This window comes from Hyla sarda, chromosome 1, assembly GCF_029499605.1.
Source record: "Hyla sarda isolate aHylSar1 chromosome 1, aHylSar1.hap1, whole genome shotgun sequence".
NCBI classification, from domain to species: domain Eukaryota; kingdom Metazoa; phylum Chordata; class Amphibia; order Anura; family Hylidae; genus Hyla; species Hyla sarda.
In genome coordinates, this window is record NC_079189.1 from 534354584 (window position 1) to 534382057 (window position 27474).

At 43.2% G+C, this 27474-nt stretch overlaps 1 protein-coding gene across 3 annotated transcripts in view; it reads left to right on the plus strand.

Moving 5' to 3' along the window:
• The window catches only part of IQGAP2 (IQ motif containing GTPase activating protein 2), a 293295-nt gene extending 269130 nt beyond the window's left edge, over positions 1-24165 (plus strand). For all 3 annotated transcript variants that reach the window (XM_056540352.1, XM_056540362.1, XM_056540373.1), the window contains 8 exons: positions 1047-1149; positions 2862-3003; positions 7049-7136; positions 15613-15825; positions 17312-17472; positions 19745-19888; positions 22441-22549; positions 22871-24165. In XM_056540352.1, coding sequence (XP_056396327.1) covers positions 1047-1149; positions 2862-3003; positions 7049-7136; positions 15613-15825; positions 17312-17472; positions 19745-19888; positions 22441-22549; positions 22871-22984 — 1074 coding nt within the window. In that variant the 3' untranslated portion in view covers positions 22985-24165. The remainder of the gene's footprint in view (positions 1-1046; positions 1150-2861; positions 3004-7048; positions 7137-15612; positions 15826-17311; positions 17473-19744; positions 19889-22440; positions 22550-22870) is intronic.
• The last annotated feature ends 3309 nt before the right edge of the window (positions 24166-27474 follow it).

Below are 27474 nucleotides of genomic sequence, written 5' to 3' on the forward strand. Positions count from 1 at the left end.
GTGAAGAAATAACGTAATACACTCCTCCTCTTCCCTTTCCCTAATATAAGGGAGGTGTAGTGTGAGGTCTGTGATAAAGAACGGTGATCCGCTGGAAACGCATCCGGATGGTCACGTTTTGTGCACTATGGAGTGAATTTTGCTTTTAAATGGATTTACAATTAAGCTGAACATTTTACCCAAGCGCTGGATCAACTTCTCTTCTTTATCAGCTCTTAAGTCTTATACAAGCTACACAGTCAAGTTCAGACCTTCCAAAGTAAATCTCAACAAGCAAGAAGCTCCCATAGTGCCTAGAAGCAATGGTGATCCCTAAAGCATTCTCCTCAGCGATCTTTGCACTAAATGTTGAACTGTTTGTGTGTATTTGGCAAAATTGAGTAATTTCCTGCATCTGCTGTCGTTCTTGCCTAGCGCTTGGCCCAGGAAGCTACTACCCTTGGATTGTGGTGGTCAACACTACCCTCGCGTCATAAACTTTATTCCAGTCACAGTACCCCACCAGTATTATATACATGCCAACACCCCAGTTAGCCACCAAAGCACTTTCCATTGGTGACCTTGTCCATCTAGTGTTAAAATATGGTAAACACAGATAAATACTCGCTTTTGTTACCATAGAGGTATACTTTAAAATGTTGCACTTGTAGGTAAGACCTGTGTTAATGCCCCCAGTATGTAAACACAGACTCTCCACTAATGAGCTGTTGAAATACCTCTGCCATATAAGAAAAAGTATGGGCGCTACCATACAATGTTATCTATGGTCTAATCCTGTGCTATCCAGTTTGTACAGCTCTAAAGCTGTTGCAGAACTAAACTTTCTCTGCTAGACATGCTGGGTGTTGTAGTTTAACATCTTCAATATATGCATGTTGAAAGTTTTAGTCTAACATGAAATGGAGACCACAAGTTGAGAGTATATATGTTTACAGAATATACCCAATTTTCACCGTTTTTCTTAGATGTACTGTCAGTTTTGTGGAGCTGTCAGGTTTGTACATGACTAAAGGTTTATGACCCTGTTGTCCCTTTTTCCTTTGTAGCTGCTTTTAGAACATCAGGATGCAATATCCCCAGACCACAATGACGTTCTGCATGAGCTTCTCGAGGCTCTTGGTACAGTGCCTGACGTCGAGTCTTTTCTTGGTAAACCAAACTTATTTTATTGTATTTAGCATGCTATTGTGGTTTGCTTTTGTCTTGTAATTTCCCTCTTGGTGTTCTGTGGGGGACGAGATAAGTATAGATGAATATTACTTGTTATTTTCCTGTCACATGTTCAAAAACGGTAAAAAGTCTTTGTAACCACCATCTATGTTTTCTGGTAAGTGTTCTTGGTAGGTTTCTGTTCAGTCACTGTGTTCCCCCATTTAAGGTGTAAAAGGCTAGGAACTTAAGCATGAATTTATGCCTTCCTATGTTCCCTTGCTGATTCTTGCCCTTTAAGCACCTGTCAAGGGTGACCCAGAATTGGAACCTTGCCCTGAGTTCACAATTGGGCCCGACTTGACCTCAGCAAAGACTAAGAGAACATGCAGAGGCTCCCCCCAGGGCTTATATGGGGGAGACTCTGGTGGGATCCCATTGGTCACCTGGTCACTGATACCTCCTGGGTAACAATCACATGACAAATCACATGGTAAACAGTCTTAAAGATAGATCACTCTTGCATATATAACATAGGGATTATATACAATTACAATAAACAGATGTGGGGGGGCTAGGGGACACGGCAGGAGGCTGCCTGACAGGTCAGCAAAGGTACGGGGTAACACCTCCCATACTGGGCCACCACAGATCCTTCTGGACCTGGTGGTGTCCATTGTTCTCCGACCCGTTCGGTGCACAAAAAACAAAGAGCTGAACTGACCCAAAATGGGATGGAGCACAACGGCAATGTGAACCTAGCCTAACCATGCTGAGAAATTAAGGCAATTTTCAAGTATAGGTACAAGGTAAAGGATGTAATAAAAAGAAAAAACGAGTGGCCACTCACCAGGTCCGTGCTCCAAGATTATTCTTTTATTTTCAGTGCTTTAAAACTGCCAGTAAGACAAAGATGCCTGGATGCTAGATCCTGAAGGCCCTCACATGGGGGCGCTGTGCTGTTTATACTCACTCAAAGCACTGTGTCACTAACAACTTACTTACACATGCTGTTACATTGGTCCTTGGACAACGCAAAAAGTGTAGAATTCAGCAATGTGATTCTTATTGGGGACTGTGATCTCAGGGCAAGATTACATCTCTGTGCCACCCTTGTATGTGCTGTGAAAATGAAGATTAAGGACAACTATCATATACTAAATGATAGGACGGCAATAACTTATCCCCTATCCACAGGATAGAGGATAGGTATCATGGAAGGGTCCAAGGGGATCTGACACCTATCACCTATACTGTGGATAGGGGATTAGTAGTTTTACCTTGGTATACCGCTTTCAAGCCTAATACTGATAATAGTTGATATGGGGAGTGAGGGATCCTAAAATAACTCATTCCTTAAAGTGGGATATTTTATCATATTACAGCTGCATATTTCGCATAGCGAGTTGCATAGAGTTGGGGTATCTGATGACGTTATATCATTTTTCCTTAAATCTCCATAGACTCCATTATGCTTTCAGTCATCTATGCTGCTGTACAGAAGCCTGTGTGCACAAACCTGTTTTCTGCAGATTTGACAGAAGCTGTATGTGTGCTGTTTAAACACTTACTAGTAAGAATCTGTAGGGATGAATGGTGGAGCAGAAGTGAATTACATATATTTTAAAATGTAGTATCATTATATTTTAAAACACTGATTTGACTCTTGCAAAGTGAAAGTAAAAAGCTAACTATATAACTTGTCATGGCAGGTGAGGGAGCAATTGACTCCAATGATCCCAACAAAGAGAATGCACTCAGTCAGATGGCAAAAACCGAAATATCCTTGTCACTGACCAGCAAGTTTGATTTGCGGGAAGGAGAAGATAAGGATATGAAGAGCCTAATGATCAAGTAAGAAATTTAATACAGAATAAATTTTAACAACAAAAGATGGCATGAAAACAACCAAGATCATAGAATCATCTAATGCAGTGTTTCCCAGGCATGATCCTCAAGTCCCCCCAACAGGTCATGTCTTCAGGATTTCCTAAGTCTTTCACAGGTGATACAATTCTGGTCAGTGCATGAGGCATCACCACAAGTGTTTTCTGTATGGGATATCCCCAAATCCTGACCTGTTTAGGGCTCTTGAGGACTGTGCTTGGGAAACACTGATCTAATGTGTATGGGGATGCCCTAACTCATGGCAGATGATGTGAGGAGTGGGGAGGGGGGGGGGGGGAGAAACATTGGGAAAATTGAATTTCAACATGCCCCATTCTTCTGCTTCTTATAATAAACATGCCACCCCCAAAGGAGTCTGAAAGGGGCTTATTGCCCTCATTCAGTTTTGTATCATGGGTTAGGGAGGAATAGCAGACAGCCAAACAACCTACCGCTATCTAATTTGTTTGGGCACCTTTAGGCTCTGTTCACATCTGTGTCAGAGGCCTCTGTTATAGATTCTCTCCCATTTATCAGGAAATAAAAAAAAAAGCAATATGTGAATGCCATTATTTCCATCATTACGGAACTGTTCTTATGAGGACTTGAAGGCTCCAATTATAGGTTAAAGGAGATCTCCGGTGAAAAAGAACTTATCCCCTACCCAAAGAATAGAGGATAAGTAGCTGATGGGACCCGGCGCTCAGTGAGGAGTTCTTGCTGCTTCATTCATTCCTATGGGAGCGCCGAAAAGACTAGAGTACAGCTCTCGGGCATTATCAGTGCTTCAATAGAAATGAATGGAGCATGTGACGTCTACCGTCTCCTTATTGATAGTGCCAGGGTCCTGTCCCGGTGAGGATAGGGGATAAGTATCAGATTGTGGAGGGTCCCCTGTGATCTCCTGAGCAGGCCCCTGCCCTCTGAGAGGAGCGCTGCTAGGGACGGCACACGCTCCATTAATTTCTATGGGAGCTCTGGAGATGCCAGACCCCACACTCAGGTAGGTCTCTCTAGAGAAGGAATGAAGCGCGTGCTGCCCCCAGTCAGGGCCTGTTCAGGAGATCACAGGAGCTCACAGCAGTCAAAGTAACCCCCTGCGCAGTCTGACATTTATCCCTTATCCTGTGGATAGGGGATAAGTTACTTTTCGCTGCAGCACCCCTTTAACTTTTGCTCACTGATGCTTTTAGTAGAAAATAATCTCTTTGTATTTGTTGTATTGGAAATCAGTCCTGCCCTTCCAGTAAGTTTCTTGTCACGTTTTTTTTTTGCTTATACACAAATTGCTTATGTGACTTAGAACAAGCAGAGCTGTAGTATAAAGCATAGGTGGAGGAACAGTGCATCGTCCCAAGCCTCTAACAACCAGGGTGTCTCCAGCTGTTGCAAAAATACAACTCCCAACATGCCCGTACAGTCAAAGGCTGTCGAGCATGCTGGGAGTTGTAGTTTTATAATAGCTGAAGGCACTCTGGTTGGGAGCACTGCTCTAATGAGATGGGCCATTAGTTTCAATTCTTTTCTTTTTTCATAACGTAAGTTCTGACCAGTGGTAACTAATGTTCTTATGGAGCAGAGCTATAAAGCAGAAAGACCCCATATCTGGACAACTGCTTCGAAGGAAGAAGTCTCATGCCTGGAAGTACAGAAAAATGATCCCCTATCTGCAGCATAGGGGATAAGTTTTAGGTTGCGGGGGTGGGGTCCAACTCCGGCTCTCCCCCAGAGCAGCACAATATGACCCCCCCCCCCCCCCCCCCCCACACACTTTCCCCTGCCACTCCCCCTCCATATATCTCAAAAGGGAGAGCCGAAGAATGACGAACGGTTCTCCCATAGAGATATGAGGAGGGGGCGTGGCGGCCCCCGCTTCCAGCGCGGTCATGACACGCTGCTTTGGGGGAGGTTGTGGGAGGCCCCAGCAGTCGGACCCCCGCAATCTAAAATTTATCCCCAATCCTGCAGATTTTCTGTACTTCCAGCCATGAGACTTCTCCCTTAAGGATGACAATTTTTTTTTCCTTTTAATAAATGTAATCAAAATGTGCTCAAGTAAATTTAGTATAGACATGCATAGTTTTGTGATTTGACTGTTTAGAGATTGGGCTGCAAACTTTCCCATGTAATGGAATGTGACGTTCATTTCATAGCTATAATAAACAACCGACATGGGAACAACTGCAATACCGAAGCACTCACACATTTTTCATATTCTAGAAGTGTTGTCATAATGCCCCCTCACATACACTCGTAAATCGTAAGTAAAATGGCCTGACATATTTTCATCTACCCAGCAGCAATGAGAAACAGGTCTAGTATTTGTAGACCAAAGAATATCATATTCTCTACAATGTTAGCTTTTATTGTAGAGAATATGATATTGTAGCTCATCTCCATTCAAATCAGTGGTGTGGAACTGCAATACCAGACACAGCTCATGGAGAAGGGTTGCGCTGTTTCCACAAAATGTAAAAACAGACTCCTTTTTCCAATCCTGGACAAAAACTCTTTAAATGGTACCTGTCACCATCAATGAAATGTAATATATTTTATATTATATTTGTAACTTTATTTATAATATTAATATATTATATTTGTAACTTTATATGGTTAATTAAAGGGGTTATCCAGGAAGAAACTTTTTTTTATATATCAAATGGCTCCAGAAAGTTAAACAGATTTTTAAATTACTTCTATTGAAAAATCTTAATCCTTTCAGTACCTATGAGCTTCTGAAGTTAAGGTTGTTCTTTTCTCTCTAAGTGCTCTCCGATGACACGTGTCTCGGGAACCGCCCAGTTTAGAAGAGGTTTGCTATGGGGATTTGCTTCTAAACTGGGCGGTTCCCGAGACACGTGTCATCAGAGGGCACTTAGACAGAAAAGAACAACCTTAACTTCAGAAGCTCATAAGTACTGAAAGGATTAAGATTTTTTAATAGAAGTAATTTACAAATCTGTTTAACTTTCAGGAGCCAGTTGATGTATAAACAACCCCTTTAACCCCTAAAAGTATGGTCCTGCTTGCAGATTATCTTCTACAGCAGCCTGGCATATACAGAAGTCAGTAAATGCAGGTGGGACCTCAGCTCAACACATTGTATAGAGCTAAATATTTCAGCTCCCTTTCCCTTTGAGCTAAGCTAGACTCTAGAACAGTGTTTCCCAACCGGGGTGCCTCTAGCTGTTGCAAAACTACAACTCCCAGCATGCCTGGACAGCCAAAGGCTGTCCAGGCATGCCGGGAGTTGTAGTTTTGCAACAGCTAGAGGCACCCTGGTTAAAGGGTACTCTGGTGGAAAACTTTTTTTTTTTTTAAATCAACTGGTGCCATAAAGTTAAACGGATTTGTAAATTACTTCTATGAAAAAATCTTAATCCTTCAAGTACTTATTAGCTGCTGAATACTACAGAGGAAATTCTTTTCTTTTTGGAACACCGTGCTCTCTGCTGACATCACAAGTGCAGCGCTCTCTGCTGACATCTCTGTCCATTTTAGGAACTGTCCAGAGCAGCATATGTTTGCTATGGGGATTTTCTCCTCCTCTGGACAGTTCTTAAAATGGACAGAGATGTCAGTAGAGAGCACTGTGCTCGTGATTCAGCAGAGAGCTCTGTGTTCCAAAAAGAAGAAAATTTCTTCTGTAGTATTCAGCAGCTAATAAGTACTGGGAGGATTATTTTTTTTTAATAGAAGTAATTTACAAATCTGTTTAACTTTCTGGCACCTGTTGATTTAAAAAATAAACGGTTTCCACCGGAGTACCCCTTTAAGGAACACTGCTGTACAGTCATGATGCCTATAGAACTTATTAGTAACAGAACTGTGGGCACTGGATATATGGCAGAAGCAGAGACCCTTGTGCATAAATGGAAGCTTGAAACTATTTCTGTCATTTGCACAACTTGTCACGTCTAGGCGTTGGTATTTTTATGTTTTTATCTATTATAGCGGTAGTATTCCTCCTGAAATATACAGTTTCATGTATTCCATCTTCCTTTCATTGCAGAACTAAAAAGTTAATAGTAGATGTTATCCGCACACAACCTGGAGAAAAGCTTTTAGAAATCTTGGAAACACCAGCTTCCGTGCCGCAGGTAACCACATCCATGACATGTCACTTGGTTATATATTCAATCTTACATATGTAAGTGACTATTAATAATGTATGTCTGCTCTTAACATGCAGCACTAGCGGGCGCAGCTGGCACTTGAAAATTACCAATTATTTTTGCGCTGTGCCTGGAGGTGCCACTGTTTTAAATAACAAATCTAGGTACAGTGAAGTGAAAAATATGAATGCCAAAATATCAATTGCCCTTGTCAAGGGGTGGGATATATTAGTATGTGAACAGACAGTTCTTGAAGTTGATGTGGTGGAAGAATGAAAAAAGTGGGCAAGTGTAAAGATCTTATCGACAAGGATCAAAAGTGATGGATAGACAATTAGGTCAGTCATACACAAATAATTATTACCAATGTTCCAAGATTGGACCAGGTCAGGTCCTATAAGGTGTATATGATATCCAGGGAGGAAGATAGAATTAAAGGGGAACTCAGGTGTATAACAAGTGGGAAACAATTTTTTTCAAATCTACTGCTGTCAGAAAGTTAAACATATTCGTAAATTACTTCTATATAAAAACCTTAATCCTTCCAGTACTTATCAGCTACTCTATACTACAGAGAAAATTCTGGCGTTCTTTGCAGTCTGACCACGGTGCTCTCTCCTGACACCTCTGTCCATGTCGGGAACTGTCCAGAGTAGAATCAAATCCCCATAGAAAACCTCTCCTGCTCTGTACAGTTCCTGACATGGACAGAGGTGTCAGCAGAGAGCACTGTGGTCAGACTGGAAAGAACTACACACATTTCTCTGTAGTATACAGCACTGATAAGTACTGGAAGGGTTACATTTTTAAATAGAAGTCATTTACAAATTTGTATAACTTTCTGGCACTAGTTGACTTGCAAACTGGAAAGAACTACACACATTTCTCTGTAGTATACAGCACTGATGAGTACTGGAAGGGTTACATTTTTAAATAGAAGTAATTTACAAATTTGTATAACTTTCTGGCACTAGTTGACTTGCAAACTGGAAAGAACTACACACATTTCTCTGTAGTATACAGCACTGATAAGTACTGGAAGGGTTACATTTTTAAATAGAAGTAATTTACAAATTTGTATAACTTTCTGGCACTAGTTGACTTGCAAACATTTTTTTTCCCACTGGAGTAACCCTTTAACTAGGGATGAGTGAATTGAATCTGACGAATCCGAATTCGTTATGAATTTCAGGAAAAATTTGATTTGCAACAAATGTGAATATCACCGCAATTCGATCATGTGAATCACTTCATTAAACTCCATTTAGTGCGGTCCAGGCACCAGGGCATCTAAAATGAAAGATTCACATGTGAGGACATGGGGCAAGGAATCCTGGGAAGGTGGGAACAAGGGTCGGCGGGATGACCCTGAATATCATGCATCATGCAGCCTATCAGCAGCCAGCCACTCCTGTGATGTCACAGCCTTAAATAATCGGCAGCCATCTTGCGGCCAGTCACATCAGCATTCTATTACAGAAAGAGAGGGACAGACAGCAGTGTGTATTGCACAGAAAAAAACATTTTTACAGCAGTGATTCACCTCCCAGTCCCATCAACGTTCTATTGCATAGAGAGAGGGACAGAGCCCAAATCCAGCCTAGAAGCACTGATAGGGAAGGGAGAGAGATTGAGAGAGAAAGTGCAATTTTTGGTGTAGTACACAGCGACTGTGTGCTGCAGCACTGGTGTGTGCAACAGCTGAAACGCTAATAGTAGCCAGCCAGTTAGGGTGAGCAGAGCACTAAAAGCGTATTGTCCTGTATTAAGTTTAACTTGTGCATAGATCTAAGTGGTGTACCATTTTGTTTCTGTTAGTCTTAAGGGCCTAAATACTGCGAAAGGCCAGCCAAAAGTACACACCTGGTGGTGTTGTAGACATATACTGTTTTAAGCGTAGTGGAGCGTATTGTACTCCCCTCATATACGCACTAAGTATGTCAGGCAGAAAAGTGTCAGGACATGCACAGAGGAGTGGCAGAGGCCTAAATTCATCAGGCAGAGGTCGCAGCAGACTAGGGGCGAGTGGCAGCAGGAGTTGCAGTGAGAGGCCTGAGTTCCCGGTATCAGCTAACGGTCGTGTCTGGACCAGCAACCCATCTGCCATCATCAATTGGTTAACACTGTCATCGACTTCATCATAAGTGACATCTGACACTCCCAGTCAACAGTCGGTGGGTTCCTCAGACACAACCCTCAGTTGGCATGGCCCAGGAGCAGTCCCTGTCCTCCAGTTGCCTCGGTCCTATGCTGTTCCCTCCCCCACAGAAGTATCTTATGCTGTGGGTTCTGCTCTACTATTTAGTGCGGACCATCTACTAGAGGACAGTCAGCAGCTACTGCCCAGCCAAGAAGTGGAGGAGACATCCGCCACTTCCTCCGCTTGGCAGGCAGGTAGGGATGAGGAGAGTGGCGTGGGAGGTGGTGTTGCGAGCGTTCAGGCTCCTGAAGCAGACACTGTTGAGGAACCTGAGGAGGACATCAGTGAGGTGCAGACACAACTCAATGATGATGAAGCCGATCACACTTGGGAGCTGGGTGCAGAAGGGGCTTCATCATCATCAGGAGAAGAGGGTTGCAGGTTGCCCGTGAGGCAGCAGCTGAGCCAGCAAGGTGGTAGCACGGTTGGCAGTCAGCATGGTGGCAGAAGTGGAAAGTCTGGAGTCAAACGTGCTCGGGGTAGACCACCTGCTTTGCGGCAGCCTACCTTCCCGGGAGGTAGTGGAACAAGGGTTCCTGGAGTTGGTGGCAGTAGAAGTCAATCGGTGCGCACTGTTGGTGGGAAAATCAGCTACTCGGCGGTGTGGCAGTTTTTCATCAAGCATCTGGAGGATGTTAACCTGGCCACATGCAAGATGTGTCGGCAGAAGGTGAAGCGTGGCCAGGGTCCCAATGTTGGCACCACAGCCCATTGTTAACATATGCAGCGTCACCATAAAGCTGCCTGTGAGAACCTGGCTCCGATGTGGGGGTCCAGCCTGCCGCGTGACCCAGTGGCATGCCGCTCCCTATTTCAGCCAGCCAAGGCTCCACCAACTCAGCCGAAGGGAGCTGTGTGTCATACCCATCTTCTGTCGCTCCAGATGCTCCTCCTACTTCGAGTCAGTCATTTAGCCAGCAATCCATCGGCGAAGCCATGTCCAAGAGACAACAGTATGCGCCCACTCATCCAAAGTCGCAGAAGCTGAATGTGCTCCTCTCCAAGTTGCTGGTGCTGCAGACGCTCCCTTTTCAAGTGGTGGACACCTTTCAGGGAACTGATGGCTGTGCCGAGCCGAGGCAGAGAGTCCCAAGCCGTCATTTCTTTGCGAAGAAGGCAGTTCCAGCCCTGCACAATTTTGTGGAACAGAAGGTAGGCCAGTCCTTGAGCCTGTCGGTTTGTACCAAAGTGCACGACAGTGCCGACATCTGGAGCTGTAACTATGGTCAGGGACAATACATGTCCTTTACGCCTTTACGGCCCACTGGTTTAGTGTGGTTCCTGCACAGCCACATCAGCATCTTGGACAGGTCACGCCACTTCCACCTCCAGGCTCTCTGGCTGTTGGTCCTGTGACAATTGTGCAATTGCAAAAGTGTGCAATTCCGCCTCCTCATCCTCCACCATGTCCTCAGCCTCCACTGCACGGACAAGTCTCGGTGCCCCTCCAGCATATCATGTGTGCAGGGCATGGAGGTGTCATGCCGTTCTTCACATGGTTTGCTTTGGCGAACGGAGTCACACAGGGGAGGAACTGCTAAAAGTCATTCATCGAGAATTCGAATCATGGCTTAATCCTTGGAAACTGGCAATGGGAACCATGGTGACCGACAACGGGAAGAACATCTTGTCTGCTCTGCGACAAGGAAGCCTGAGGCATGCGCCCTGCATGGCACACGTGTTCAATCTGATTGTCAAGCAGTTCCTGAAGAGTTCCCCCTATCTGCAAGACATCCTAACAATGGGAAGGAAACTTTGCATACACTTCAGCCACTCATACACCGCAAAGCACACCCTCCTTGAGCAACAGTGTCAGAACGGTATCCCCCAACATAGTCTGATTTGCAACGTTTCCACACGCTGGAATTCCACCATCCATATATTGGACCGACTATACGAACAGAGAAAAGCCATCACCGATTTCTTGATGATCCAAGGAGATAGGGGGACTCCCCTGTGTAACTTCAATGTCAACCAGTGGCAGCTCATATGTGACCTCTGCCGTTAGCTCAGGTCTATTGAGGAAGCCACATTATTAGTAAGTTGCCAGGATTACAGGATGAACTACGTCATTACACTGCTTCACTTCCTACAACACGTGTTGGAAACTACGGCTGGTCAGGGCACTGGTGAAGTGGCGCCTACATCTCACGACCACATGAGCCCTGTGATGGCTGAACTGGAGGGGGAGGGGAACAGTGGAGCATAGTTTAGGTTTTGCGAAATGGGCACTTTTTCTAGTCATCTGACCAGGAGAGGAGGAGCAGGAGCAGCTAGAGGGTTATGAGGAAGGCGAGACAGAGGACCCAGACACACCGTGGTAGTATGCAGTGGAGATGGAGGCAGGGAGTCCCTCCGAGTCACTTCCACAAATGGCACGATGCATGCTCACTTGCTTGCGTAGTGACTGCTGAATTGTCAGCATTTGGCAGCGGGATGACTTCTGGCTCTCCACCTTATTGGACCCTCACTACCGCCACAAAATGGGGGCCTTTTTTACACCCACTGAGGGAGGACAAACTGACGTACTACAGAGACATCCTACATAGTCAGTTGGCCGATGCCTACCTGCGCCATTGTCCATCCTCTCGCAGGTCTGACTCGGGGGGGCCCTCTGCGCTCACCTTCCACTGCCATGCCTCCTGGGGAGGGGTGGGGTGGCAGGAGCAGTACTAGCTCCATCAGCAGCAACCAGAGTCTACAGTTGCTGATGGGTAGCTTTCTTCACTCGCATAGTGAAGCAACTCATCTGCAGCAGGTAGACCTGGAGCAAGACCTGAACCAGCAGGTGGTTGCATACCTTGACATAACCATGCCAACACACCTTGAATATCCACTGTAATTCTGGGAAGCCAAACTTGGTTTGTGGCTGCAACTAGCAGAGTTTGCCCTGGAAAAGCTGTACAGCTCTGCCAGTAGTGTGCCATTAGAGCGGGTGTTTAGTGCAGCGGGGGCCATAGTCACCCCAAGGAGAACTCGTCTCTCCACGAAAAATGTGGAGAGACTGACCTTTGTGAAGAAGAATCAGGCATGGATCAGCCAGGATTTCCACGCACCAATGCCTGAGGGATGAGAGTAGACATTCCTCCACATCAGACCACAAGTAAGTATTAAGGATATACATTAGCTAAAACTTAACTTTTCGTAGGATGAAATATATGTACACAAAATTTTTGGGAAATCAAACAAAAGGAAAGATGTGCAAAAAACACAATTTTGCCACCTACACCACCAAGTATTGATGTGATGCAAAGACCACTAAAAGGTGGAAGGGAACAACGTATTTTCCATTGTAACCGGTGGGGGTAAAAACTTCCCCTATAAGGCCCTACTCTCGCATTATTAATTCCCTTCTTGGCAAGTGTTACTCGCCATAAAAACCCATTTCCCAGGGTTTTTAGGTGAAAATAGGGAGCGTTTGCTGTGTTGGTCCACCCTTTTTAGGGTGAGTAACACTTGCCAAGGATGGAATTAATAATGCGAGAGAAGGGCCTTACAAGGGAAGTTTTTACCCCCACTGGTTACAATGGACCATACGTTGTTCTCTTCCACCTTTTAGAGGTCTTTGCATCACATCAATACTTGGTGGTGTAGGTGGCACATGGTGTTTTTTGCACATCTTTCATTTCTTTTTTCTTTCAATAACATTTTGGGTACATATATTTTATCCTAAGAATATTATTAAAAGTTAAGTTTTATGTAATGCATATGCTTAATATACTTACTTGTGTACACTAACACTTTTACAAAAGAGACCGTTTTCTTCTGCCTACCTGCCTAAGCTACTATTCTGATCCTGCCACCCACCTGACGCCACACATCTGATGCCAACTTTTTACACCAACCTTTTTTCACCAGGTACTGGTATTGCCACCCACCGTCCCACTATGTCACCGGGTCACTTTCAGGACTCCTGATGCTGCTGATGCCACCTCCAGGCTGTCTCATACTGCCACCATATGTTCTCCTCATGCTGATGCCAGCTCTAGGCTGTCTCATTCTGCCACCATATGTTCTTCTCATGCTTCCGCCGCCTCCAGGCTGTGTCACTGTACTGCCATGTGGTCTCCTCATGCTGCTGGCACATTAAATAAAACTTTTTAGGTTCATCTATTTGAAATCTTCAATTTAAATGTTAAAAAATATATTTAATCTTTTCAATTGGGAGGCCCTATGGTCTCGTCAAGCTGTTGCCACCTCCAGGCTGGGTCATTCAGCCACTATATGGTCTCCTCATGCTGCCGCCACCTCCACAGTGTGTCATTCAGCCACTAAATGGTCTCCTCATGCTGCCCTCCAACTCCAGGCCGTGTCATTCAGCCACTATATGGTCTCCTCCTGCTGCTGCCAACTCCAGGCTCTGTCATTCAGCCACTACGTGGTCTCCTCATGCTGCTGCCACCTCCACGCTGTGTCATTCAGCCACTATATGGTCTCCTCATGCTGCCACCACCTCCACGCTGTCTCATTCAGCCACTATATGGTCTCTTCTTACTGATGTCACCTCCAGGCTCTGTCATTGTGCTGCTCTGCGACAGTGATTCGAATAGCGACACCTCTAATCTGCATGTCATACTGAATAACAGTATTATTTCACTAACCCAGCACATACCCTATGCCTGTTTCAGCAAGGTAAAGTAATCTACACCCATATTGAGGCTCACTCTAGGCCAGAAATAGCCTTTTTTAATACAGATTCGCAAAAAATAAATTCGGACAGAACCAAATTTTTTTTGAAAATTTGCCGAATCGGCCAAATCTAATTTTCCAAAAATTCACTCATCTCTACCTTTAACAGTGAGGAGTTCCACCTATCTCTTACCCTCAGGGACCAGCTTGAGAGAGGGGGACTCTTTTGTGGAATCGCTCTAAATGTAGAGTCACACATAGCGTATACCCTGCATTTTCTACTATAAACAGACACACAGGGCTACTCGGCAGCAGACCTGTGTGCGCAATGAGGTTTGGAGTTGGGGCCAGCGCATCGACATGTCTATGATGCGCAAGCTCGCCTCCAAACCTCACTGCGAACACAGGGCTGCCACAGAGATGCCCTGGGTATCAGCCTGTAGCAAAATATACTGTATTTTCTGTAGCGTGAAATACACAGCATGTACACTGTGTGTGACTCTACTCTTTGTAGGGTATCTTTAGTCTTACTGCCTAGGGCAGCATAAGCTATTTTATGGCCCTTGTTAAGACTGAATGGCGTACAATAGAGTAAAACATTATGTGATATATTAACATTGTATCTGTCAACGGTAGATGTTTATCTTTATTTAGGTCATGATAGTAGTGATCAAGACTTTCTGTCTAAAGGGAAGTGGTAAAATGTCTACGTAAATATAGGTTAGTAACCTGGCCTTTATTACATTGGCCCTCATTTACTTACAAAATCGGGTTGTAAGTCTATCTTGCTTTCTTACCCGACTGCTTTTTTCCCCTGGTATTTATTATTATGTCGCATCCTGTTTGTCGCACGTGGGTTTTGTTGGTTTTGGTTTCCAACTCCTCTGAGTTGTCGGGAAAAAATCCACAACAATTCAACAAATTCGGGTTGGAAACCTTTATAAATACGTGGGAAAGCTCAGAAATGTCGGGTTATGCCCCTTTTTCGGGTTTGGGAGAATCCACATCTGGTTCGTCGGGAAAAAATGTTGCATCGTGTCGTAGACTGGCGCACGATGTCTGCGACATGTCGCAGACAAAGATGCGCCGAAAAAACCCGACAAAACAAGTCGGTTTAGAATAGTAAATGAGGGCCAATGTGTTTTACTTCCATTTATTAAAAATACATTACCAGGTAATTTAAAGTTAAACCAGTTTATATCTAGGTATCAAATGTCTACATCTGATAACATAATGAATATGACAAACTGCTACAGAGGTTTTCCCATGATAAACGTTTTTATTAGGATAGGACATTCATGTGTGACCTATGAGGATCCATAGACTGGGACCCCACCTATGAGGATCATGAAAGCATCCTGTCTCTATGGTTGTCTCTGGTGCAGCACCTTAGTCCCACTGATCATACATTAACGGCGTGAACTAAGCCCATCAATGTTATGGAGAATGGCTTGATGTGACCAGGGCTAGGCTGAATGGATTTGTGCTATGAAATGAGCTTTAGGATACTTTGACACACACTGTAGTTCTATACCAGTTTTGCGAAAACTGCTGCAGAAGGCCCATTATAACTGATGTATACCACTTTATGTAGACAGGCTCACTAAGTATCTCTGTGCACTTTGCTTCTAGGAAAATGAACACTTGAAGGTTATTGAGAAACGTGCTGTTTTAGATGCCAGGACACCAGATAAAATGAAGAGAAGTCAGTCTGTTTTGGAAGATGGTCAACTGCCCCTGGAACAAAAGAAAAGGAAAATCCTTAGGAATCTTCGCACTTTAGAACAAGCTGGACTAGTGACAGAAGAAATGAAATACCAAGAAATCATCAATGAGATTGCTAAGGTTCTGCAGTTTCCCATTCCTATTAATTCCCTTCAATTAAAGCATCAAACATATTCTTAATCACTCACCTGAGCCCCAACGGGGCTTACAATATCCCTATAACACCCAGTAAGGGGGGAAACCATGCTTTGTTAATATTCTTCAGGTACATTGAGAGTATATAGTATTTTAAGGGATTTTTCGTCCTAATACTTACCCCTTCCACACCATAAACATCTCAGTAGACAATAAACTTTTGGCAGAGAATATTCCAAAACCTCACCATAGACTGCTTTTACATAGGGCTGTAAACAAAAGCTAAGGCATACACAATTCCCACAGAAATAACTCATTCTATCCATTTAGATCAGCTAAAATAGTTTATCATCTACTCCTGACAAGAAACAAAAGTATTATATAAGGGTCCATTCACACGTACAGTATTCTGTGCAGAAAATCCTGTGCATCAAATCTGCACATAATACTGTACGTGTGAATAGACCATAATACCAAATATGATATTCTTAAAGGGACATGTATATATAAACGATTACTGTGAGAAGATCTGACTAACTTACATGTCCTCTGACTAAAGGCCGGACTAGACTCTCTATTCAAATGGCAGAATTTCCGCTTGCAGAATTCTGCCTCAAATCAAAGCCCATAGTTTTCTATTGGATTCCGCACTCCCATTCACACTTCTGAATTTCCGCTAGCGGAATTCCGCAAGCAGAAATTCAGAAGTGTGAATGGGAGTGCAGAATCCCAAAGAAGTCTATGGGCTTTAAATTGAGGCGGAATTCTGCAAGTGGAAATTCTGCCGTGTGAATAGACCTTAACTCACTCAAGAGATCAAGACCCACCTCTCCCCAGGCTAGGGGGTTGAAGTTGGGACCACTCCAGCAGATATTTGCCAGGAGTCTTTAGCTGTGAATATATTCAGCTTCCTGTACATTTAGCAAATGCAATGCAAGACAATTTTAGCAAAATGTAACCCTTTGCATGCTGGAGAACTCTAGTAGTGTATACAGGTTACAACCGGAAAATACAAATTTAGAAAATACAGTCACATTGGCCTTCAGCACTTGAAACACAAATGTTACTGTCCTTCAAACTTAGCCACAGCAACCTAATGTATACTTACTAGGCCACCACATTCTCATTTCCACATTTCTCCGATCTTCATTCAGTCTCTACTTCCTGGTCCCTCTTGACACAAGACATTAACTATTCCAGCCAATCATTGGTTCAGTGCTGATCTGTTCCAGCGAGTGATTGGCAGCAGGATCTTCATCTCCCGTGTCAAGAGAGAGCAGCGTGTAGAGATGGGGGAAGTGTGGAAATACGAGCAGTGGGGATTGATGAGGTGAGCATGGCTTCTTTTATTATTTAAAATTGTTAAAAATTCTGTTAGAAAAATTTAAAAAATTAAAATCCCCAGACAAACCTTTAAATCTTATAGTATGATTTAATATAAACTGTATTTTCTTTTTCAATATCCTTACAGGACATCCGTAACCAAAGGCGACACAGGCAACGGCGAAAAGCTGAACTTGTAAAGTTACAGCAAACGCTGAATGCCCTAAACTCTAAGACAGCATTCTTTGAAGACCAGATAACCTATTATAACACATACATCAAGACCTGTCTGGACAACTTAACTAGGAAGTATGTTGTTTTTACAGATGTTCATGATATACTTATATACGGCTTCTGAAGTGAGGAGGTATTGGAGGAAAAACGCCCTAAAGTCAGGGGTGAAGTCCAGGGGGGAAAAAAGTGTGGAAACTCGCACAAGATTTCCACTCAAGGGCTTGTCCTGCAGGATGGAAACGGTGTTCATGCTGTGGAAAAAGTGCAGGAACTCAGTTCCCACACGTTCCTGCAGGACTTCAACCCTGCACAAAGTGTATACACAGAAATATATTGTGTACAAAGATGTCTCAGAACTAAATGATGAGTTGGTGTTTCTGATCAAATTTTTTTTTTTAAATAATACAGGTGTTCTGTGATAGCCAAATCCAGTATACCAAGACTTGTATGGCCCCTCTATGGACCATAAAGTAGTTCAGTAGTTAGGCTCCTCTGTCTCCATACATTAGATAGGCCCCCTCTGTGTCCCTAAATAGTAGTTTGCCCCAATATAGTAATTAGGGGAAAACTACTATTTGTGCCTCTGTGCCCTTATATAGTAGATAGTCCCTTATTGTCCCCATATAGTGAACTGGGGGCCTAGGGATCAAGCAGCAACTGTGGCCCCTGTTGCTACGCCACTGCATTGGGTTCCAACATTAAGGCCATTTGCATTCTAAATATATGATAAATGTTCCTTGTGTGAAACCTGTGTGGCGGCCCAGTACAGGAGTTACACCCCTGTACCATTGCTGCCCTTTCAGGTGGACTCTATTTCAGTGACTCCTGGGTCTCCCTTTCTACTATGTTCTATAAACAGTACTAGTGATCAATTGACTTACCGGGTGACCTATGGGACCCCTCCAGAGTCTCCCCCATATAATCCCTGGGAGGAGCTAGTTGAGTTCAGTTCCTGCTTAGCTGAGAAACAGAGCAGTGAAGTCCAGAGAAAGTGTGTCTGGTGTCCTGGGGAGGCCTAAAGCCTATCAAGCAGCCACACTTCCACTAATCCAGTGCCCCACAGGTGAACGTCAAAACCTGGTAAGCCACATACGGGGTGAAGTCAGTCTAGTCAAATCAGTCAAGATTGGTCTGTATATACAGTAAGCGTGGGCCTGCAGCAAATTGTCCAAATCCACTATAAGTCCCCTAAGGTCTCTAAAGTCACTGGTCACCTTCTTGGAACTAACTGAGCTGTCAAGACTATTACTGTCTACCTAAATATAAACATATGTGGTATTGCCACGTGTGGAAATGTCTGAATTATAAAAATATATAATTAATTAAATTGCACGGTCAATGGCGTATGCGCAAATAATTTCCAAAGTGCAAAATAGCGTATTTTTGGTAACTTTTTATATAATGAAAAAATGAATAAAAACTTCAGATCACAACGCAAATAAAATAGCCCTCATACACAGAAAAATACCGCCCCATACACAGAAAAATAAAAAAGTTATAGGGGTCAGAAGATGACAATTTTAAACGTATAAATTTTCCTGCATGTAGTTATGATTTTTTCCACAAGTACAACAAAATGAAACCTATATAAGTAGGGTATCATTTTAATCATATGGACCTACAGAGTAAAGATAAGGTGTCATTTTTACCGAAAAATGTACTGCCCCAAAAGTTACAAAATTAAGTTTTTTCTTCAATTTTGTCTCACAATGATTTTTTTTTTCTGCTTTGCCGTAGACTTTTGGGTAAAATGACTGATGTCATTACAAAGTAGAATTGGGTGCACAAAAGATAAGCCATAATATGGATTTGTAGGTGCAAAATTGAAAGGGTTATGATTTTTAAAAGGTAAGGAGGAAAAAACAAAAGTGCAAAAACGGAAAAACCCTCCGTCCTCAAGGGGTTAAACCACGCGCTGGCATCACGAATACAAGGGGTTAATGCCATCTGCCCCTAGGGTAACAACATCTGCCCTCACCACATATGTATCTGCAAAAATGTTATTTAAAAGGGGTATTCTGGCTTATGGGACAAGATGTATAAAGCCAGAATACCCCTTTTAACTATATTAATCTTCTAAATAGTTTCTAAAGAAAATTAGTACAAACTTGTCAAAATCAATGCAAATCACTCCAGACCCTGTAGCCCATTTTATGGTAGTCTACAGTCCTCTGATTGTAAGTGGAATACTGACTGTTATAAATTAGGTAATATGTAGTCAGAAGGAACACAAAGCAGATTATTATGTGTGTGTGTTTTTTTTATTTTTTTTTTAATAAAATTATAAAATACTGTGACATTTTAATTCTTTACAGTATATTCCGTAATACTTGCGTATTTTACATAGGAATTCAAGGCGTTCCATAAAAGTGGATGGGAAAGGAGAGGAGAAAGGTAGTAAAAAAATGAAACAGACTTCTCTTAAATACACAGCGGCAAGACTACATGAAAAGGGCGTTATTCTGGAAATAGAAGGCCTGCAGACCAACCAGTGAGTATCTGTAGCTTAAATGAAATACTAGTACCCCAGATCAAGAAATGCAGTATTCAAGTGGAAATAAAGAACGTATAGTGACACTCAATCTGATCCACTCTTGATTTTTCATGATCTAATGAAAGATTATAATATATATATATATATATATATATATATATATATATATATATATTTAATAAAACAACAAAAAACTGTAATGTATGTGAACTTGGACTGTAATAACAACATTTAGGGGCTATTCACATCACATTTCTCCGGTACACCACAGGTATATGTTGGGATACAATAAAGAAGGTATTCCAGCATATTTCATGGCTTTCCAGTGGGATAGCCATTGGATTAAATAGACCAAACAAAGCCTACTTGTGACAACGTTTGGTTTTATGCTGGTATTTGTGGGACACAGCAGCCTGGTATACTGTGCTTTTGTGCTCTGAAAATAAAGTTTATACTGACATAAAACAGGCCAAACATAGTCACAAGTAGGCTGTGACTTGGTCTGTTGAATCCTGTAGCTATTACGCAGGCACGTCATGGTGAATATTGAAATATCACTTTGAAGTGATTCTGATGTTTACAAGTGCCATATAACCAAAATGCAATCTGACAAGCCTCTTACTTAATTTTAGTGGGATTGGCCAATACTCTAGTGTACATGATGGCAGCTTGAGTCTTTTAACATTTATTGTCAATTAAATGACTGTTTGGGCATGTTGTATTTAACTATACTCAATCCTTGTTACCCCAAGATAAGTACAGACAGTGTCTGACAGCAGCTAATTTCCCCTTTCTATGAACATATGTAGGAGAGTCACTAATATAGTTGTCAGTCGTGAGCATTCAAATAAAAGGCCATCTTGTGTATGGGTGGCTTTAAAGGGAACCTGTCGATCCTTTTTCGCTGCCCAAACCACAAGTCTCCCCAACCCACCAGCCTTGATTGAGAGATCTATAAATCAAGCCTTATGGGGTAGACAGGGACCACTGAGTACAGCTTTGATGATTAATAGTTCAGGCAGCATAAAAGTGATAGCAAGTTCCCTTTATCCATTGACACACTATGTAGGGAAGAACAAACACCTAAGAAATTATGGGGGGAAAGCAGTTGGGCCCATGATCTGCAGTTTGAAAGTATAACCTGAATCCATGCCTACATTTTGACTTAATTTTAATATAGAATTTCAAACGGCTAATGATTTCAATTTCTAGCATGGAGTGTGTTGCTCTGTCTACTATTCGGCATGAGAAATTGTCCTGCACAAGCAACCATTTGGGAGATATTTATAAATGGTAAAGAAAAATTCTTCTTGTTATTTGAGATGGAAAGTGGCAAAGGTTTGGTTTACATTGTTGAGAGTGATGGAAATAACATTAACATTCACTAAACTGTCTTCTTTTAGATTCATGGGGGTAATGGAAATTATGTAAACCAGTCCTCAAAGGTACATTGGGAGAAGGAAAAGATGAGAGGAAGTAGGATCCAGATAAAGACAATTTATCATATGATGCATAAAATAGAATTAAAATTAAGTGAACCTCCTGTTGCCTTAGCAGGGCCCTTGCATCAGGCGGAGGGGTTAAAATGGTAAATATAAAATATATGTAAAAACAGTCTAGAATGGGTATACCAACTGAGAAGAAAACGGCTGGATGGTATAAAATAGAATAAAATAGTTTGCGCTAGATGTTATGATAGCCGTGACATAGTGCATAGTTGGTGACATAGTGCAAAGTTCAAATAATATAGAAATGTTCAGCAGTGATATTTCGTTGGTGGTATAGTGCACAGTAGCAAAATTAAAGGAGATATCCAGTGGTGAACCCAATGGTGAACAACTTATCCCCTATCCTAAGGATAGGGAATAAGTTGCAGATCGCGGGGGGTCAGACCGCTGGGGCCTCCCGCGATCTCCTGTACGGAGCCCCGACAGTTCGCAGGAAGGGGGCGTGTCGACCTCCGCATGAAGTGGCGGCCGACACGCCCCCTCAATACAACTCTATGACAGAGCCGGAGCGCTGCCTTCGGCAATCTCCGGCTCTGCCATAGAGATGTATTGAGGGGGTGTGTCGGTCGCCGCTTCGTGCGGGGGTCGACCCCGCTATCTGGCTAGAGAGCCTGGCCCCTGTACAGAGAGATCGCAGGGGGCCCCAGTGGTCGGACCCCCCCCCCCCCCCGCGATCTCAAACTTATCCCCTATCCTTAGGATAGAGGATAAGTTTTTCACCACTGGACTACCCCTTTAAAGATTCATTGGTAGCACATTGCAACAGTTTAACAATCAGGATGCTGAGGTAGAGGTATTGTATCAGGCACAAGTTCCGTTCTTATCATGTACGTTCATGGTACAGGAGGAAGCAGGTTTGGTGCTCACCGACCGTTGGGGTGTATGAGAATCCAAAGTCCGGGCTGGCACAGAGGCGTCCGGCAACTATAAGTGCGCCTCCATAAATGTTGGCCTTTCTTGGGTGAGGGCAACCCCGTTAACCTTAGGTACATCCTTTTTTGCAATTCTAAGTGAGCTACACATTCCTTTTTTTTCTTTTAGATTCAAAAATGTTCTCTTTGACATCACACCCAGCGATGAAGTTGGTGATTTTGAAGTAAAGGCAAAGTTTCTTGGGGTGGAAATGGAAAAGGTCCAGCTTCACTTTCAGGTATCCACTACATAAAGAATGTATAGAAATGCATTGGCGGGTAAAATATAATAAAAATAAATAAATAATTCCATATAATGCTTGTCGGTAAGTAGAGATTTTAGATTTTGTGGAATTGTTAAAACAAAAACATAGGTATAGTAAGTCAACCATGTTATATGATGCTCAAACATTCTGTTTATATGTAAAAAATGTCTGGGGGACATTTGGCGCTGTATTTAGAAGAAAGCAGCCATGTTTTTCTGATCCAGTTTAGACCCTTGAATTCAGAAAGGTTCTGTAACCTTGATTAGAATCTTCATTTTGTTTTCTCTTTTTCAGGATCTACTGCAAATGCAGTATGACGGCGTTGCTGTGATGAAAATGTTTGACAAGGCAAAAGTCAATGTGAATCTTCTCATATTTCTGCTAAACAGGAAATTTTATGGAAAATAATAATATAAATTCAGGTGAACACACGGGACCACTTGGGTTGAATCAATATAAAAATTATTTTTTGTAACTTTTTTTAATTTAATATATTAATTCAAGTCCTTTTGAGAGCAAAATCTATTTGAATTAAATAAAAAAAGATTTAGTAAGTAACCAAAATTTGTAAGCTGATTGCATTAAGGTGCCTTTAACCCCTTCAATGACAGGGAAATCTGGGCTCCCCTGAGCATTGAAATGTTTTAACCCTTCCTACACTGAAAGGAGTTAGTGCATTGTTGCACTTTAGCATCTGTAAGTACTGCACATGTTACAGGTGGTTTAGTTTTACTGTGGGAAAGACATGTTCATTTAAATGCTTTCAATTTTACTAGATTTCTAAATTCACGGAGCAATTTAAAAATACACGAGAAGAAATTATCTATTTTTTAATATAGTGATTAATCCAAGAAACAAAAATGCAAAAAAAAATGTATATGTGTTTAAGTAAAATAAAATAAAAAGTAATCATTTGTATTGGTATTATGCTCACAGCAGGGCTGAATGGAAAATTTCAATCTAACGTGACAAATTAGATTTGAAAAAAGTGTTTTTTTTAAAACATAATACAAAAAAATTGTCAGTGACGATGGCTGTCAAAGTGACATTACAAAGGTGAATTTTTGGGGAATTTTGTAATGTTGTTTTTTTTTTTCTTATTAGTAACACATAATTTATAAATGGCAAGAAAATATTTTCTGTAAACATTGCATGAACCGGACTTCTGAAATAGTGCACTACTGCCTATGTTGGCCCTTGTATTCTGCTCTCTGTCAGTCATAATGAATGGCAATGAGGTACCAGGGTGATGATAGCTGTTTTTAATTTCAGAGGTTTTGCCACCTCAGTGCTGTGGTATGTGTTTTGGGAGAAGAAGCAGTGCATTGTGGTACTTTGCTTTCTCTACCATTCACTGAATGGGCTACATATTTTTTTTTTGTTTGTGCCTTTTTATATGTCAACTGCTCTGTCTTTGTAATTTCTTTTATTTTTTAATGCAATAAAATTAATTGTTTCATTAAAAGAGATTATATGTAAAGTTTTGTTGTTTGTGGATTTTTTTATTTTTATTTTGTGGATATTTGTGGAGCGGGAGTATGAATCAGATAATGCATATACATGCTGCTAGTCAGTGACCAAATTTATGGGTTGACCTGCCTCTATTCTACCAAATGGGGAAATGGGGGTAGTAAACATGTCTGACACTGTGGGATAAACTATAATAAAAATATACTTTACTGTATTGTGCCCTTTGTGTTCCTCCGTCTCTGTGCTCCCGTTCGGCGGGTGCGGCCCTGGCTAGAGAAACTCGCCAGCTGACTCCTGCCAAAGCCCTGCTGTCTGGTCCCCGGAGCTCTCGGTGGCTGCTACAATAACTTCCATCGCTATCTTCCTGCTCTCCTCTCACTGCAGCAGAGGGGCCAGCAGCTACACTGTCGGCCGGGACTGCAGAGGCTCCTCTCCTCACACTGAAGGATGCCCGGTGAGTGCCTCTCCTGTGTTGCCCGCTGCTGCACCGGGCTCAATGCCTGCTCCGTCTCTCCAGCTCACACCTGGGACCTCCCTCCTGTCTTCTCCGGTGGGAGGGGGGCTGCCATCTTGGGCCTCCCGTGTTCAGGGCACTGCTGCTTCTGGGTCTCCCTCTGCCCTTTCCCAGCTGAATCCTGCAACGGTAGAGGCCTGATACACCCTGACTACTCCACCATCATCCCCCTCCTGGGGCTATGTTGGAAGGTAGTACTCTCACCCTCCGCTGCTCCCAAGCCGAAGAGAATAATGTCGAGGAGCAAGCACGCTGCGGGGACTCTCCAAGCTGACCTTTCGCAGGGCCCTTCCCTCCCCACCTCTCAGCTTCCTTCTTATTCTCATGATAAACTGCCTTGGGATGCTGGTTTTGACTCTGACCTGGACTATTCAGGGGCCCCAGCCGTTTCCTGGATTTTGTTTCTTACATTAATAACAATAATCTTAACCTCCAGTTTACAGCACATTTTTCCCATACAAGCATTCCATTCTTGGACATTAAATTATGTGCACCCTCCCCATATGGAGATACAATGACCGATATCAGCAGGATCACTGTAGGACCATATAGGAAGGAGTCGGCCGGGAACAGCATTTTACAGGCTTATTCATGCCACCCAAAACATGTAGTTAATAGCATCCCTTATGGGGAGTGGGTTCTTCTAAGGAGAAATTGTTCTAGTGATATTATTTTTGAGAGAGAATCCAGGATACTCCATGACAGGCTGAGTGCTAGGGGCTACAGTGAACAGATTTTGAAGACCGCTTATAATAGTCTTCATAGTCTGAACATGTAGCCAACAAGTCCAAATTACCAGTTTTCATTACGAGTTACAGTAAACAGTTTTATGCCATCAAACACATTTTGCAGAAACATCTACGGATCTTGGAAAATGATACAGCCCTACACAATATAGACAAGTCATATGTTAAAGTTGTTTCTAGATGAGGTCCCTCTTTAGGTTCCACACTTTCCCCCAGTTTATTTTTACATGACACTAAAAAATCTACTAATCATACCTGGCTCCATTCCCCAGGCACCTGGCGTTGTGGCCACAGACAGTGTGTTACTTACTCCCACATACTGGTTTCTAATTCTTTTTTCTCTTATAGTACCGGCAGAAGATACTTTATTAAGTTATATCAATTGCAATACGACTTCAGTCATTTATTTAGCTGCTTGCTAAGCCTGTAGATGGCAGTATGTGGGATGCACTTCAAACCCCCTCAAAACCCGCATTAAACGTCACATATAAGACGCCAGAGGTGAATTTTATTTATCAGCCTTGTCCCGACATTTTTGGGTCCAACATAATGGGGATGTATCCACATTGTGCGTTAATGCAATAGAAGGGTCCGAAACAGTGTTTGAGGGGGGGATTTGAAACGCAAGTTAGTCAATAGAGAATCCTATTGGATTTTCGTGTTAAACACATGAGAGCCGAATGGAATGAACTTGAGACTTGACCTATTGATGTGTCCATCTAATTAATCCTGCCCCCCCCCCCTTTTTTTTCTTCAAAAAAGATTTTAAATTTTTTTTACTTTTTTTTAATATACTGTATTTATCGGCGTATAACACGCACTGGCGTATAACACGCACCCCCATTTTAACAGGGAAATTTAAGTAAAAAAATAAAATGTAAAATAAATGACTTGGACTAAATGCCACACCATCCCCCCCCCCCCCAACTTTGTTTTCTTCTGCACCTCAGTTTGGTCCCGTCCCCTCCAGTGCCACATGATTCCTTCCCTTTTATCAGTCCCTGTGCCCCATTTACCCCTTTCATCGCCACCCCCCATGTCTCATCATCTCCCCATGTCTCATCATTTCCCCCTGTCATAGACCACCAATAGCCATACAGACATTAAGCATTTAGTGCCTCCCCCAACATCATTTCCCCCTGTCTCATCATGTCCCCCATCATCCCCCCCTCATCATCCCCCCACACTGTCTCATCATCCCCCCCCCACCCTGTCTCATTATGTCCCCACCCTGTCTCATCATGTCCCTCATCATTCCCCCTCATCATCCCCCACCCTGTCTCATCATGTCCCCCATCATTCCCCCCTCATCATGTCCCCACCCTGTCTCATCATGCCCTCACCCTGTCTCATCATGCCCCCCATCATTCCCCCCTCATCATCTCCCCACCCTGTCTCATCATGTCCCCACCCTGTCTCATCATGTCCCCCATCATTCCCCCTCATCATCCCCCCACCCTGTCTCATCATGTCTCCCATCATTCCCCCTCATCATCCCTCACCCTGTCTCATCATGTTCCCCATCATTCCCCCTCATCATCCCCCCACCCTGTCTCATCATGTCCCCCATCATTCCCCCTCATCATCCCTCACCCTGTCTCATCATGTCCCCCATCATTCCCGCCTCATTATCCCCCCACCCTGTCTCATCATGCCCCCACCCTGTCTCATCATGCCCCCCATCATTCCCCCCTCATCATGTCCCCACCCTGTCTCATCATGTCCCCACCCTGTCTCATCATGCCCCCACCCTGTCTCTTCATGCCCCCCATCATTCCCCCCTCATCATCCCCCCACCCTGTCTCATCATCCCCCCACCCTGTCTCATCATGTCCCCACCCTGTCTCATCATGTCCCTCATAATCCCCCCACCCTGTCTCATCATGTCCCCCATCATTCCCCCCTCATTATCCCCCACCCTGTCTCATCTTCCCCCATCCTGTCTCATCATGCCCCCCCATCATTCCCCCACGCTGTCTCATCATGTCCCCCAACATCCCCCCCCTCATAATTTCCCCCTGTCTCATCCCCCCATAATCAGTGATTTTTCTTCGCCAGGACCTTCAGCCTGTCTCAGATAGGGTGGAGGTTCAAGCAACCATTGCTTTCCAATCTGACTTTCTCAGAGTCCGCAATCTCCCTGAGGCAACCCAGCATGAGGATCTCCA